The sequence below is a fragment of the Sinocyclocheilus grahami genome, unplaced genomic scaffold, assembly GCF_001515645.1.
Source record: "Sinocyclocheilus grahami isolate Dianchi unplaced genomic scaffold, SAMN03320097.WGS_v1.1 scaffold119.1, whole genome shotgun sequence".
Lineage (NCBI taxonomy): Eukaryota > Metazoa > Chordata > Actinopteri > Cypriniformes > Cyprinidae > Sinocyclocheilus > Sinocyclocheilus grahami.
The window spans coordinates 1,448,286-1,463,976 of record NW_015505298.1 but is presented as its reverse complement, the minus strand read 5'-3'; the positions used below and the strand labels follow the sequence as shown (position 1 = coordinate 1,463,976).

Here is a 15,691-nt window from a genome sequence, read left to right as displayed (position 1 = left end):
TCAGAGCCCTGAGGAGAAGTCCAGGAGTTCTTTTTTTTTTTGAATTGATAGTCCAAGATAAGCATTTTCTAGAGATACATGCCTGAGAATCCGAGTGAAATAAACCATTGCACACTCAATTTGTCATGTGCAATGTTTAATATAATGCAGCCCGGGTTATAATGCACGGATCAGACTTATCCAAAGGAAGAATTCACATAATTATGACCATTTTTCTTTAATCTTGTAGGCTTTTATTAGCAAATTAGATCTTCAAGTAAATTACTATAAATGAGATTCAGAAAATGCTCATTGATTGTTTGGAATGAATTGTTGTGCAGGTAATTTGCCAGTTCACATTATTGAATTATGAATGCTTTGTGCCGTTATCATTGTCTAATCATATTGGTTCTGCACTGCAAGCTGCAAAACCATAAAAATGCAATAACATAGCGAGCACAGACTACAGAGCTAATGTGGGAACACTTTGAGGATTTTGGCGCCACCTACAGTCCAATGACATACTTAAATCAGGACCTTTTCCTTGTTGAACCAACTGACATAGCAAAAAATATAAACCAAAGGCTATAAACCAAATATTGAGACTATTCAATGACAAAGAACAAGATTACTGAGATTACACATACTTAAATTTAATCTTACTTGTGTATTTAAAGCTGGTTAAATGCAGTCTGTAATACAAGGTATGAGAAAAAGTATGATGAAATTCCTATTACTGGCAAAGCCTTTCTCAAGAGACTTCAGGGAAAGTGACTGATCTGTCTACATCCTGCTATTAAAAATATCACATGACTTTTAGGAATGAGGAAAATCAAAAAGTTAATTCTATCCCTTCTGATCTCCTAACACTGTCCAACATTTTAGAAAAGCTTACAAATGACAAAATCTATTCTTGTGCTGGATTATCTATCCAACACAAGAATAAATTTGGTCATTTGCAATTTTGTCTAAAATGTAATTTCCACCACATTTCAAATGATGTATTTTGAATAAAATTATGGTGGAAATGACATTTTAAACATTTTTCAATAGAACAACTTATATGTATGCTAAGGCTAATTTCCAAGGTAGTATTTTATTTACACTAAATACACAGAATTTAATATTTTCACACTTTTTTGACCAAATTACAGCTTGAAATGATGCACAATAAAAATATTCTCTTACATAGATTTTTGTTCTACATATCATGTCTCAAACAGTATGTCATCTTAAGAATTTACCAAGGAAATGACACCACAACAGTGATGACTTTTATATATCCAACAGTAAGGCCATTAAAAGAATAAAATAAAAATGGTGAACAACTATATTTATCTAGCATCATGTGTGGAATTAACAAAATAAGCTTGGTACTAAATGAACTGAAACAAGCAGCCATCTAGAAAACTGCAAAAATAATTTGTGCTGAGACTAATTTAACAGAGTAATGAGAGATTGTGTATCAATATCAATATCTGCACTGCCTTATTTCATACAGAATAGAAAAGAAGTACCAATACTTTGAGTTGGTTTACTATCTTATAAGGGACAAAGAAATAGAGGCCAGTAAAATTTGCTTTAGAAACATTTAACAAATACTGCACAGAAAGAAGAAGAAGAAAAGAGAACTATGTTAGAATTAAAAATAAAATCTAAATATAAATGGACTGACAAAGATCTTGATTAGTTTTTTCTTGAATAAAAAGTGGATAACTTTGCACACTGTAATAAATATCTTAATTATTACCATTGTTTTATTGTTTAGTACTTTTGTTTTATTAAAGGTCATTTACAATTAAGAGGACAAATAGCTTCTGCAAGTCTAAAGGAAACATAAAGAATGATCACTTGAGCACTAGACACCCTATACTCTCACTTCCCATTACATTTTCTCAAGTTGATCTAGACATCACATGACCCACCAGACTCTCCACATTTACCTTAGTGTCCTGTCTTCGAGCACTGTTTGACTGAGGAACCCAGTTTATCCGCCAGAAGGAACGGGCTAAGGTGGCAATACTGGAAAAATAAAAACTAAAGTGAAGTACACCTTATATACCAAAAGATGATGAATAAAATATGCACACAGTACATCACATTTACCTGCGGAGTACTGCTCTGGTCTGTATCTGGAGTGGCTAACATTGTAATATTGAAGTTCGTAGAGAAACGGGTGTTCTGGAGGATGGCGGCCATCTCTGCACCCACCTCCACTGGGGCATTTGTCTGGAATAGAATTAACAGAACTGACCACCGAATAAATCATATTAACATTTATAAAATGAATAACTAAAATAAACAAAGTTTACCTTAAAGGAATGAGAGGCATCAAACTCAAAACATTCAGCGCAGTCAGGCACGGTGCCTTTATATGTGACCAGCGCTCTGGTCTTGATGGAGTTTTGAGGCAGTTTAAAGATCCGGTAAGTTCCAGATGCATATTTAACATCACCTATAGTGGCATATTGTAGGTCAAAGTACCACTAGTTAAACTTTAATGCATCTGCTCGCCTCCAAATCACAGAAAAGCACAAACGTGGTAACAACAAGTTTTTTTTTAAATAACAAAAAAGTAACAAATAAGTTACCAGTCTTTCTTTGAATTTCTGGGTTGTGAACCACAATGTGACTGCCTGCAACCAGGTGGGGAGTGCTGAAGCCTATGTCATTCATCAGAGTGATGAGATCCCGCCAGTAGAGGGCGCCAGCCATTCCCTCACCTGATAGGAACAAGCACTCATTTAAATCAAATTCACTATTGCATAGATGAGACACAATTTATATGTTATTGAGGGGTGTGATTCAATTTCAGTGACAACATTTTTGTTTTGAAACAATTGCTTTTGTGTGTGTGTGAACCAGGGTTATTATAACAAACTAAATCAATTTGAATTACAGTATTTCAGTATGGAATCCCCACCATACCATATCCAACTGCACCTTGCACAGTATTTATATACATTGCACTGTTTGTACATTTGTAATTATACGTTCCATCTTATTTATCTATTAATACTTTATTATTTTTCTATTATGGAATTCAGAGTGGAAAGCAAAGTAAGAATTTAACTGTACAGGGAAATGTGCATATGACAATAAAGGCTTTGAACTCTGAACTTTAAAGCTAAAACCATACAAATATTTGAAATAAATGTAAACTGAAATAAAATATTGAAAATATATATTTTATTTCAGCTAGCTGCAAAGGAACTATTAAAAAGGAACGCGAGCATGTGGCGGCGCTTACCCAGATCCGGCGTGATAACGTCATTATGCCGGATCTGGGTCAGCGCCGGCGCTGCCACACGCTCGCATCATGGTACTGTCGTGAACGCGCGTCCAAAGTGACGCAGTAGAGACGAAAATATGGAATAAAGTCGTTATTTTTGTTTTCTTTGCACAAAAAAGTATTCTCGTAGTTTCGTAACTTTACAGTTGAACCACTGATGTCACACTGACTACTTTGTCGATCATCTTGGTACTTTTCTGGACCTTGAATGTGGTAGTTACCTTGCTGTCTATGGGAGGGTCAGAGAGCCCTCAGATTTCATTAAAAATATCTTACATTTCGTCCCGAAGATGAACGAAGGTCTTACGGGTTTGGAACAACACGAGGATGAGTAATTAATGACAGAATTTTCATTTTTGGGTGAACTAACCCTTTAAGTCATAACTCCTCATGAACTTTCCTTAATCAGCCATTATAAAGGAATGAGGCGTGGTCAAAAGTACTAAAAAATGTATTAAATGAAAAAACGTCAGAAAAGAAAAAGAAATCAAGTTTACCCCACAGAACTGGATCTTCCTTGAAAGAGTCTGGAACTACTTCGCTTGCATACATGTCGCTATAGTACAACTCTCCGCCCTCCTATGAGATCATTCACATATGAAACAGTGTTTGCAAAGTGCACAACTTAGTAAAGGTTTTTCTTGCATAAATACAATAATGAGGGGAAATTATCAGTAGGTATGTGATAGAAATATCTCACCTTCAGAACTTTGTAAGCTTCACTTATCACAGTCCTCTTATCTGGGCACAGACATATCACACAATTTGACCTAGAAAAAGAATTGGCCTTTTTACTACTTTTGCTCAGGCAGATTAAAGGTTCTATTTTATGGAAAACATCATAAATGGCCTAAGAATGTACATACACAACTACATCCAAAGAGTTGTTCTGTATCCCTGCATCACTGAGCTTCTCCATGTATCCTTTCACAAACACAGTGTTTGGTAATGAGTATCCAAACTTCTCCTGATGGTACTGGACATATTTTTGAGAGGCAACGATCTAATTTTGGAGCAAACACAAAGGACAAAAGTTGCACTTTCATATTTTTTTTTACACTTTTCAATTATTCCGCTTATACAGTGGTTAACACTTATTTACTTGGTTATTTAAGATAATTTAACATTTTTCAGATCTTATGTTGCTTAACTTTCACAAAATATGTTAATCAATCTTTGTATGTACATTAATCTTTGTACCATCTCGTCCGTCATATCCAGTCCAATGACTCAACCTCTCTCCCCCACCAGTTTGCTGAGGACGTAGCAGTCTCTGCCCGATCCACTGACCAGATCAAGAACCGTACATCCTTCCAGTGTCTCTGGAATCACCAGACCACAGCCGAAATACCTGCAGATTATATCATTTCATTCACTACTTACACAAATCAGACAAATCTGAAATTATAAATCATAATCTCAATGAAGTTTTACAGTACCTCTTGCAAACATCTGGGTGGACTTGTTTCAGGGCTTCACACACACTCTTGGGCAGAGGTCTGGAGGGCATGACACATGCAGCATTGGTCTGCAAGTCATCCGAAGTCTCCAGCCGTGATCCATAATAATTCTGCGAGTAATAGAGAGTGAGTTTTGCATGTTTTGGTGGCCTAAAAGAAATGCTAAAGCTCATTTATATAGAAAGCTTACAAGTAAATGCGACCAAAGTAGAACAATCCAATGAAGGGACATTACATGCTTGCAGTGTACACTAAGGGATTACGTTTTTGGTAGCTGAAACATTTAAATACATGCAAATGTTTATGAATAATATATCAAATAATGAATAATATTTATAAATATGCAAATATGTTTTATTCCTCTAATCCAAGGGGAAAACTACAGAGTCCAATACTGCTCAATTGGTCATCAAGAATGTAATAACCTAAATAAACTAAAAAAGTCAGGGTCAATCCATCTCAGGTGGTCCAATGGAGGTTGCTTGACCTCCTTTAATTTTCCTTACTGCTTAATTTTATTAATATTTTTATTAGTAGTAGTATTAGTATTATAACTGACATAAATAAAAATGGTGGTTTACAGTAGTACATAGAGGTAATTTCAGGAGTAACGTTGCGAAGAAATTTCAAAATTTCAATACTGTATGGGAATTATATGCATATATATTTTTTAACAACCACCATTTAATATTAATACTTTGAAATCTAGTTTAAAAAAAGTGAATGCTTCATTACGAATATGATTCATATTGCACAGAGAAATCTTGAATTTGTGAAAATAAATAAACAAATATCACATGCAACAAATATGTAATGAGGAACATTAGAAATCCTTCAGAAGGATAAAGGGCATCGAGCTTTTCTGGTCATGTGACTGCCATATAAAAACGTTCACATGAAATCAAAACAATCTGAAATTTCTGTTATGGTGCACAACTATACATAATACACCAACAACTCTTATCAGACCCCTCAAAAGCTAAAGTACATTTTGATCACAGGTGTAAACGATGCGATTAACGTAAATGGAAAAATAATATGTCGTCGTCGTTGATAGCGTCGCCATCAGTGAACTTAATAGTGTCAAAGCGTGTTGTGACCGCTTACCTTCACGTTTTCATGAACAGCAGAAGACATGCTAAGGGTTAGAATTTAAAGAATTAGAATTTAGAAAGTAAGGCTGTACTTTACGCTGAACAGCCAGATTCAGGAGAAAAGTGGTAACGTAGTTCATGAATGCAAACCGAGCGGAATGTAGCTGTAGTTTTGTGAACACCTTCGAGTTTTGTGCTATTGAGGAAATAAATGACCTAAATATCTAACGTATTAGTGTGTACTGTACGGAGTAAGACAGGCTAAATTTTTATTTGTATCCAACTTCAGGGTTAAAGTCCTTACGACAATCTGTTCCTGTGTATATCATTACTGAACACTAGAGGGCGCAACGCGTCCATTTTCATGGCACACATTTCTGCAATGACTATCACAGGCCTTATTCCTTTAACATAGTTTACTAAATAAGTTAAGTTTAATGACCAATGGGAGGATGTCTGTGCAACATTATATGTCTATTATAATTTACCTTTAGAGTAAGACTGGGAATTTTAAACCTCAATGATGATTTGTCAAATGTAATCTGTAATTCATGTAACATCTGTAATCTAATTCTTCATCTGTAACATTTGTAATTCTTAAGTGCGTATCTAGAGGAAAGTATGGATGGGGGTGGTAGCAGCTATGTCTTGGCACAGTTAAGAGACAGTAGTGTGAAGAAGAGAACTAACATGCTGTGATGAATACAGACATTGTTGCTCTCCTGTGTGTGTGTGTGTGTGTGTGTGTGTGTGTGTGTGTGTGTGTGTGTGCGCGTGGCACGAAAAGTCTTCCCACAGTGTCCTGCTTGACATTAAGCAGAATCAGTCAGCTGTGACCTTGCTCTGCCCTCAGAGTCCTGAGTCTTTTACCAAAGAACAGCCTGTACTTTGATTAAAGGGTGGTCCAAGTATGTCTGATTTCATCCTCTTGTAAGCAAATATCTGTGGGACGAGTCAGAAAGGCCTTTGTTGTAAAAGACGAGACATTTTCTGTCAGAGAGATGAGTCTCCAATTCATTTTAATGTTTGCATAGTATTTCGACCTTAAAAAAGCAATAAAATAAATGGTGCACTGTGTGTGTGTGTGTGTGTGTGTGTGTGTGTGTGTGTGTGCATGGAACTGGAAAAGTCTTCCCACAGTGTCCTGCTTGACATTAAGCAGAATCAGTCAGCTGTGACCTTGCTCTGCCCTCAGAGTCCTGAGTCTTTTACCAAAGAACAGCCTGTACTTTGATTAAAGGGTGGTCCAAGTATGTCTGATTTCATCCTCTTGTAAGCAAATATCTGTGGGACGAGTCAGAAAGGCCTTTGTTGTAAAAGACGAGACATTTTCTGTCAGAGAGATGAGTCTCCAATTCATTTTAATGTTTGCATAGTATTTCGACCTTAAAAAAGCAATAAAATAAATGGTGCACTCTGTGATGCATACAGAATACATAAATAAGGGACAGAACATAGAAATGAACAGAATGAACAGAAAACCTTTAGACCTTTAGACCAGACTGATAGATAGATAGATGGATGGATGGATGGATGGATGGATGGATAGATAGATAGATAGATAGATAGATAGATAGATAGATAGATAGATAGATAGATAGATAGATAGATAGATAGATAGATAGATAGATAGATAGATAGATAGATAGATAGATAGATAGATAGATAGATAGATAGATAGATAGATAGATAGATAGATTCATCCCTGCACTCTCTCTCTCCTTGTTGTAATCTGGCATTATAGTTATATTTTTAAATATCATGTCGTTTTCATAGGCATAACTGGGTCACATGAAATCTCTTTTCTGTTTGATCAAACTTGGAGTAGGCTATGCATGATCTTCATTAAATATTTTATTAAATTAAAACAAAATACACATAATTAAATTTAAACATTATTTTTAAAAATATTTTCCTTATACTTTTTACGTTCATAATTAATAATTTTTAATCATGTAAAAAAAAATGTAAATGTCTCAAACCATTGTTCTCTCTTATTATGCTAATGTAAAGCACTATGAATTACCGCTGTGTATGAAGTGTTCTATATAAATGAACTTGCCTACATATGCATAGATCCAGATTATTTCAAGCCTGTTAAATTAATTGTATGCTATTAGCATCCATTCATATGCTTCATATGCATGGCATCCAATTTGATTACTAAGTTACACTGTACCGCAGACTGAGACATCAAAGCCAGTGTTCTCTGTGTGGCATTTTCACCCCCCTCTGTGTCCTCTGACAAACGAATAGTTGTCAAGCTCCAAAACTTGACCTCGGTCTTGGTCCCAGACTTATTTGTTTAATTTATGTTCCTTTTTTTGTAGTCAAGGCAAGCGAGAGGTTATTGTCAGTTCAAGCCTGACAAACATCTATGCTGGGAAGGGTTCACTGCCAGACTAAAGGTCATGAGAAGTTGAAGGAAAGGGTAATCTTTGGAAGATCAAATAAAGTAGAAGTCAGAGGAGGGGAATGTGTACAGTGTCACATAGTCGGCCTTCTCCTCGGCAAACAAAACCCCACTGTTCCCCTTTTTGTCATACACACATGCACACTTACATTCTCTGAGGTCTCTTTTTAACCTCTGCTGCCCTTTTGAACCTGACAGACCATCTAGTTAAAGCAAGCTATTGCAACACAGGTTAGTTATTTCCTTTTCACCACAAGAACAATGTATACCATATAGCATCAGATCCTGCTGTGTTGACTCTCTGTGGACATTCAGATGGATTATTTAATGTGGTGTCTATGAAATGAACAGAAAAACCTTTATACCGTTAGATCAGATAGATAGATTAATCGCTGCACTCTCTCTCCTCGCAGTAATCTGGCATATGTAATGGGAGTTATATTTATATATATTCATGTCATTTTTTAAAGGCATAACTGGGTCACATGAAATCTCTTTTATGACTTTTCTGTTTGATCAAACTTGGAATATGCATGAACTCCATCTCTTACACGCACATTTTTCCTTGTTATGAATGACAAAATAAGCCACATAATAAAAGACATTTCATTGCTAAATTCGTAGTAAAGATGTGGGTGCCTCTAGATGCGTACATGCATACTGTGAAGTCCTGTGCTTAAGGTTACAGTGCCTGTTTAAGTGGAGACTTCAACGATAGGAGCGCATGCATGGGCTGTAAGGGAGCCAAAAAGTCATATTTCATGTGAGGAGTTCAGAGATCCATAAATCACAGGTATGATTTAGAAATTCCCACTTAAGCATAAGGGCCATTAGCTATCATCAGCCAAGCAGAGCCTACTTTTTATGTATTGTTCCACATCAGCGGTCTCATGCCAACTGTGCAACTTTCTTTGATCCATCAAAAATGCACGCAAGCTCTTGTCCAATTACTAGGAAGAGGATCTGTAAAAGAAACTCAGCAGGAATGTGAAAAGTGTCCTCCACTTAATCAGTGGTGCCACTGCTTAACCGACCCTCCCGACAGCACTTTCCAGTTGTTCGGAGGTTTATCATCCCTTCCTTTACAAGCAAAATAATGCTGTTTATTACACTTTTTAACATTCAAAGCACTTTAGATGATGATTTGATCTGCTAGCATACCCTGAAACTCCAAAAGCATTTTTGATTCACACTCATGAACAACTCAAACCTTCTTTAGCTTTAAGTTAATCCCATCAGCTCTCACTTCAGCCACCCCCTCACTTTAACACATACACAAAAAAATATGACCTAGTTTTGAAGGAAAACATAAAAGAAAGCTCATATTCAAAAACAGGCTTGCGTGCTTCTCCCAGCTTTGATTATTAAAACCCCTCGTGCTCTGCTGTCTGTCACCAAAATGTGTCTGCATGTCATTTTTGAGCTTTTAAAAACTTCAGTATTTAGATGCGAGTGAGCAGAAGGTGAGGGAATCACATTTCTCTCCTCCGTTTCCTGATAAAAGCAACCATGTGGGCCCGAGGCAGGTTGTTCTTTGTTGCAGAGTGTCCCTTTCTTCCAGAATACCTTTTTACAGGCCACTGATCTGTCTTGATGATGGCCCCAGTGATGCACGAGGTCATCTCTGTCCTATCACTTCCTCTCACATCTATGTCACCGCAACCGACAGGAATTAAGGTCATGACTCAGGGCACAGCAGATAAAATTTAGGTCAACAGCAAAGTTTAGTCAGCCAAAGACAAGGTTTCCATGAACAAAAACATACTCTTAACAGATTCCTCCTAACTTCATTTTTGCATGTAAGATCAGTGTTTTTGTCAAGCACATGTCATACACTACTGGAGAGTGGAGACATAAAACAGGAATATAGTGGAATATAGGGGAAAACAACCTTTGCAGGACATAAACGACAGGTTTATTCTGATTGTGCATTTCAGAACTTTATTCGAAATCTGTGCAAGTAAACACCCAAATGAAATGTATTTTTAGAAATAATGATACACAATTATACTCAAATGCATCGCAGTTAGCTTGCATCAAAACAATATTTCAAAACCAATAGAAGTCTTTGAAATGTCAGTGTAATCCATCTTTGTACTGTACAGTACGGTACATGATTGTTTAACCTGTTTGGTTTTCTCCTTGTAAAAAATAAAATTGAGTAAAAACAAAATAAATATCTTCATATGCACATTTGTTTCAAAAGTTTAAACATTTTGCCCAGCAGTCTATTTCTCATGACAAACATACAGATCACATTTTTATTTATTGGGCTCCATGACAAAATATATATACTTAAGACTTTGAATTTCCCCATGTTCAGTAATACATAGGAACCTTCTCATGCATCTGCATGCAACAGGCAGCAGTGTACTCTTAAATATCTGACATAACACAAGATACTGCAGAACAGATTATCACTGTTTAATCAGGAGACACATGCAAAAGAAGGACAAAAATCATCCTCTAGAGTACATATTCACATGGCATTTACTTTGAAGTCTCTTTAAGAAATTTCAAAACTAAAATGCTTTTCATTCATACAAAATAGCTGTTTTTCATAAAGATTATGCTATGTACATAAATATAGTTTATAACGAGTCTTTAAGATTGATGAAAAACAACATGTCAAACGTAAGACTGTTAAACATCACATGAGCAAACATATTTTTGTGGGAATGGCCTTAATACCACAAACACTCCCTTTATTAGATCAATGTGTCCATTAACATGACAGACAGCTGAGATTGGTCTGATTTGTCTCAAGTCGATGCAACAATCTCTTGCATAATAGAACAAACATCTTCTGGCATGCCAATACCAAGACCTGTTCATAAAATACACAAATACAAAACGTATGAGCAAAAAGCAGACATTTGTAGTAACTCTTGTGATTTTCATTCATCATCTTCTACACTATTGTAAAAATCCATTTCGGTCTTGACAGGTAAATGCGGAGAACGCAGAATAAAGAATAATGCACATCACAACATTGTTTTCAAAGGGAGAGAGATAAATTAAAGAGGACACTAATAACATAAAAGTATACACACTTCACATACCATACAGATATCAAGATATCATGTTGTAATACTGATGGATTCATATTCCATATCCAAACATGATAGTGAATTTCTAGCTTTAACATTGCTTTTAGTTTATCTGAGCAATACAGAACCAATAAGAGATGCCTATCTTTTTAAAAAGGCAACCAATTTCATTTATTTGAATGTATAAATACTGTGACATTTAATGCCTTCATGGCATAGACAAAGTAACAACACAGCTATTTCTTAATTTCAGCACGGTAAATTGAAGAATATTCACCAACAATTGCTGAGGCACAATCTGTTTATACAGATTATCATGTGCATTGGTGCATCATAACTTACTGCCTGAGGCCAAAAGTCTACCCATGTGTGGAAAACAGAGTGGGAACTGATATTGTTACAAATACATAAGGGCAAATCTGTCACACACCTTTTGTAGAAAACTTTTACTTTTATTTTCTTTGCCGCTTAGTACGTAGGAAAGAAATCAGCCAGAAAGTAGTGATTATAAATATTCAAATGAACTTTAGTTTCATGGTCTTTTTGTGAACTAAATGACATGTAATTCAAGTGAAAAATGTGAAATGCCTCAACAGAAACAAAAGTAGATAAGAAGCAGAGAGAATAAAAAGAAGCAGATTTCTAGTTCAAGCACAGATGCTGGTTCACAGTCTCAAAACTAGTATTTCTTCAATGACCCGTTTAGCCGTGGTGAGTCACAACTAAGTGTTCCATTGTAATTCTGTGAATTTTGTTTCAAAGTTCAAAGGCCTCAGTATCACCTGATGACTCATTTTTGACTTTTGTCTGCATTTGTCCCGAGCCTACCTCCAGCCCCTCCCCCTCTTTAACCAGTTGTGCATTGCTCCTCTGGAGCATATAGTACAAAATAGGGTTAGTCTTGGTAAACCGAGGTGAGTCTGGCCCATACTTTTGTGTTTGATCGTTTCCATTAACCATCTTTGCAGGGCCATTCAAATCCTTTGTGGTGCTGTAATTGATTTTTGACCTTGCAGGCTCCTGATGTGTAACATGGGGAGTTTCTTGCCTGTGACTACTTGCTTTTTTAGAAGACGCATTGCTGGGACTCAGACTCCAGTGAAAGTTTTGAATTTCTCCATTACATGATTGCTTGATTGTATTCCCATTCAGCACAGTATGTGACTGTGAACTGAATGTACCCCTTGGCTGAGACAATTCCTTCAAGCAGTTGTCTGAAAGAAGCAGCTGCTTTAGAACATTGAAACTTCGGTTTTCGTTAGCCTCATATGGTGGAAACCTAGCTGGTGAACTGTCTGCCTCTGGGGGGCTAGATGGGTCTCTGGCCTCTCTTGTCTCTAGATCTCTGGAGGCAAAACAACCACTGTTGTCTTCTTTCATTCTACCAGAATGTTCCAAATCCCTGATCTGCTGAGTCGAGGAGTTATGATATTCTAGTTCTATTGAAAATTTCCGCTTCTTCGGGATTGTTGGTCCCTGGGTTTCAACTGATTCTTCTTTTACACAACTCTTGTTTAGGTTCTCTAATTTGTTTGGCTGAAGGGTTTTGTTGGGTCGTTTCTTTAGGAGATGACAGAGAAGACCATCTCTGGTGGGAGCCTCTGGGGACAATGGTTCTTGTTTGATGTTTTCATGAGAATGATAACTGGAGCTTTTTCTAGGCTCCCATTCTGGATTCTGGCAATGCTTTGACATTATGTTATAGTCATACATATGGCCCTCTTCAACAGGTTCAGTTTTAATTGTAATATCCAAAGGAGAACTATTTGGTTGGCCAGTTGCCTGATATGTTGGTTTTTCCACAGAATTGTTTTTGCCATGTTCTCGTTTTTGTTTACTGCCTACCTTTTCTTTCTGAGGAGCATTTCCCAAAAGAAGTTGTAGAACTGTACGTCTTTCAAGCAGATTCTCAATCTCCGAGACATGCTGTGTTGCTTCGGGCACTGCTGAAGCTTTTGCTTTGGCCTCTTCCCACAGTGTGTTATTTCTCTGAATTGGCGCAGTGAGTCTCTCAAGTAAAGTTGGAGGATGGTTAACTTTCAGCTCTTGGGTCATGAGTTTGATAGGGGGTAAAGGTGCCTTTGTTGGAGGAGAGATGTCAGGGTTTTGTTTTCCACACTGAGCTAAATTCTGTAAAAATTTACTAGCACTAAAGGCAGGTTCTTTTACTCTTACATCACTTGCAGGTTGTTTTGTTTTACAAAGATCCAATGGGACAGACTGAGAATGGGGAGACCCATAAAGTGTATATGGAGATGTACTGCTGTTGGAGTCTCTGCTTTGGGAGAAAGTTGGCAAGAGTTTGGGACTTCTACAACTCAATCTACAATGTCCACTAAGGTCACTTATGTCCTTACACCTAACTGTACTGAAAACACTCTGGCTACTTGTAGATGCACTAGTGACCTTAGGGATTACAGTTTGCTGCAAATCTGGATTATCCAGACCTTTGTTTACTCTCTCGTTTTTGTGATCCAAGAGCAACTGTAATAGAGTGACCTTGTGATGAGGTTTCATCTCTGAACAGGTGTCCACCTCCCTGTGATCTGAAGTAACTTTGACAGGTGGACTCTCATGCTTCCACCTGTTTAACAAAGACTCTGGGACTCGTACAGGTGAGGATGAAGTAGATACTGGTGTTTGTACATTTGTTCTGTTCTTCAGAGAAAGGTCGATAGGAGAGCAACTAGAGTAAGAGCTCTCAGCATCGCTGCTGTCTTTTGTAAGACTGCTGTCGGGGTTCGAGTGCTCACTGTCTGAAAAAAGAGGAGAGGCCAGAGTGCCAAAGGTACTTAGGTCATCTTTCAAGTGACCCTGTCCATTAATTCGCTGTGAGGTGTTGTGACTGTTGAGAAGCTGAAGTAGAAGACTGCTGCAGTTCTGTGATGGTCTTCCTTGTTTCTCGAAAGGTCGTCGCTCTCTAAAGCGATGTCCTGTCCACATGGAACCTTCTGTCCTTTGCCCTGAAGTTAGGCTTGGACTCTGTCTACTGGAGCTTGTTGACATTTGTGAAGGTATTCCATTCTTGGTGTGTAAGAGGCTTAGTCCATGAGTCTGGCCAGATGTTGAAGGTTGTTTATCTTGTGTCTGCTGTGTGGCCATCGCTGATAGTCTTTCACTGGCTGATTGTTTCGAGAGTTGGGCTTTCAGGGCATGTTCTCGAGAGTACTGTTGCAGGTGGGCCTCACTGGAGAGCAACAGAGCCAGTTGACTGCAGGCCACACTTGGTTTGGGCGATGGAGCGGGGCTTGATCTGATATTTACCAGGTTTGCCACAGCCTTTAGGCGCTCAGTACAAGACAGAGACTCAGGAGATGAGGAGGGAGTACTGCTCTGCAGTGCCTTGGGAGATTCTGAAAAACTTTCCTGGCTAGACCGTCGACGTTGATAAGGCACACTGTTGCTGTGATTCTGCATTTTGCTCTTGCTCACTAACCCTTTGAGGTGGCTCGAGGCAAGTCTGTGGCAAGGCACATCTGCCCTTTCCTCTTGTGCAGGCTTGCTTATCTGGCAGGGAGCATCTGGTGACCTCAAGCCTTCGATAATCTGCTGTGGCAGGGTCACGTTTTGAAGTCGAGAACTGAAAGACTGCAGCAAACTAGCTAGAAGTGTACTCTCTCCTTTATCTTGGGAGGTACCATTGTGGCCACTGTGGTGTTCTTCACTTTGCCCGTTGATTGCAACGGAGGGTGCTGACCTCCGTTGAGTCTCACTCTCCGTCCAGGCCTCCGAGTTGAGGAGACGAGCCTTTCTGAGGTGCTGTGAGGCTCCACAGTGTGAATTTGTTCGGTTCTGCTCCTGTCGAGTGCCATGACTAGGATGTGCATGCCCTTTCCCATCCTTATTCCTCTGTTCTTGGTTTCCATTTTGTGTTGCTGCCGCACCCTGTCCTCCTGCTACCTGATGCATGAGTAAGCCTTCCAGATATGTTAATACAGCAGAATCCTGGTGTGTTTCAGGGCCAGGCTCTTCCCCATGAGTCATGTTCAATATTATAATCCCTTGTATGGTTGGCCACCACAATAGAGGGGAAAAACGTTCTCTGTTACGTTCTGCCAAGACACCTTGCAGTTTTTAGCTTCCAAACCTTGTTTTTTAGGTAAAAGAAAGGTCTAATGTAGCTTCACAAGCCCCATACAGGAGGCAAGAGCTAAGCATGAATTTTGTTTAAAATCATGTTTGTCATTGTTAAGGTAAGTACAGGATCATAATGCAGTCAGTCTTGTGGGATTCCATGGCACTGGATTTGTACTTCAAAGCTCCAAGTTTGTGAGTGTATTCACTGCTCACATCCAGAAATTCTGTCCACAAGGTCAGCTGGTGACGGACCTGCACAAGATAGAGAAACATGAATTATGAGTATTATCAGCTAAATTTTGCATAGCACACATTATTGTATTCAA

The 15,691-nt window shown here is 38.0% G+C and overlaps 1 protein-coding gene and 1 pseudogene across 2 annotated transcripts in view; both read right to left on the bottom strand.

Moving 5' to 3' along the window:
- The window catches only part of LOC107589738 (arsenite methyltransferase-like), a 49,055-nt pseudogene extending 42,932 nt beyond the window's left edge, over positions 1–6,123 (bottom strand).
- A 4,045-nt stretch (positions 6,124–10,168) lies between these two features.
- The window catches only part of LOC107589737 (nuclear receptor-interacting protein 1-like), a 39,707-nt gene continuing 34,184 nt past the window's right edge, over positions 10,169–15,691 (bottom strand). For both annotated transcript variants that reach the window (XM_016278259.1, XM_016278258.1), the window contains one exon: positions 10,169–15,617. In XM_016278259.1, coding sequence (XP_016133745.1) covers positions 12,045–15,272 — 3,228 coding nt within the window. In that variant the 5' untranslated portion in view covers positions 15,273–15,617 and the 3' untranslated portion in view covers positions 10,169–12,044. The remainder of the gene's footprint in view (positions 15,618–15,691) is intronic.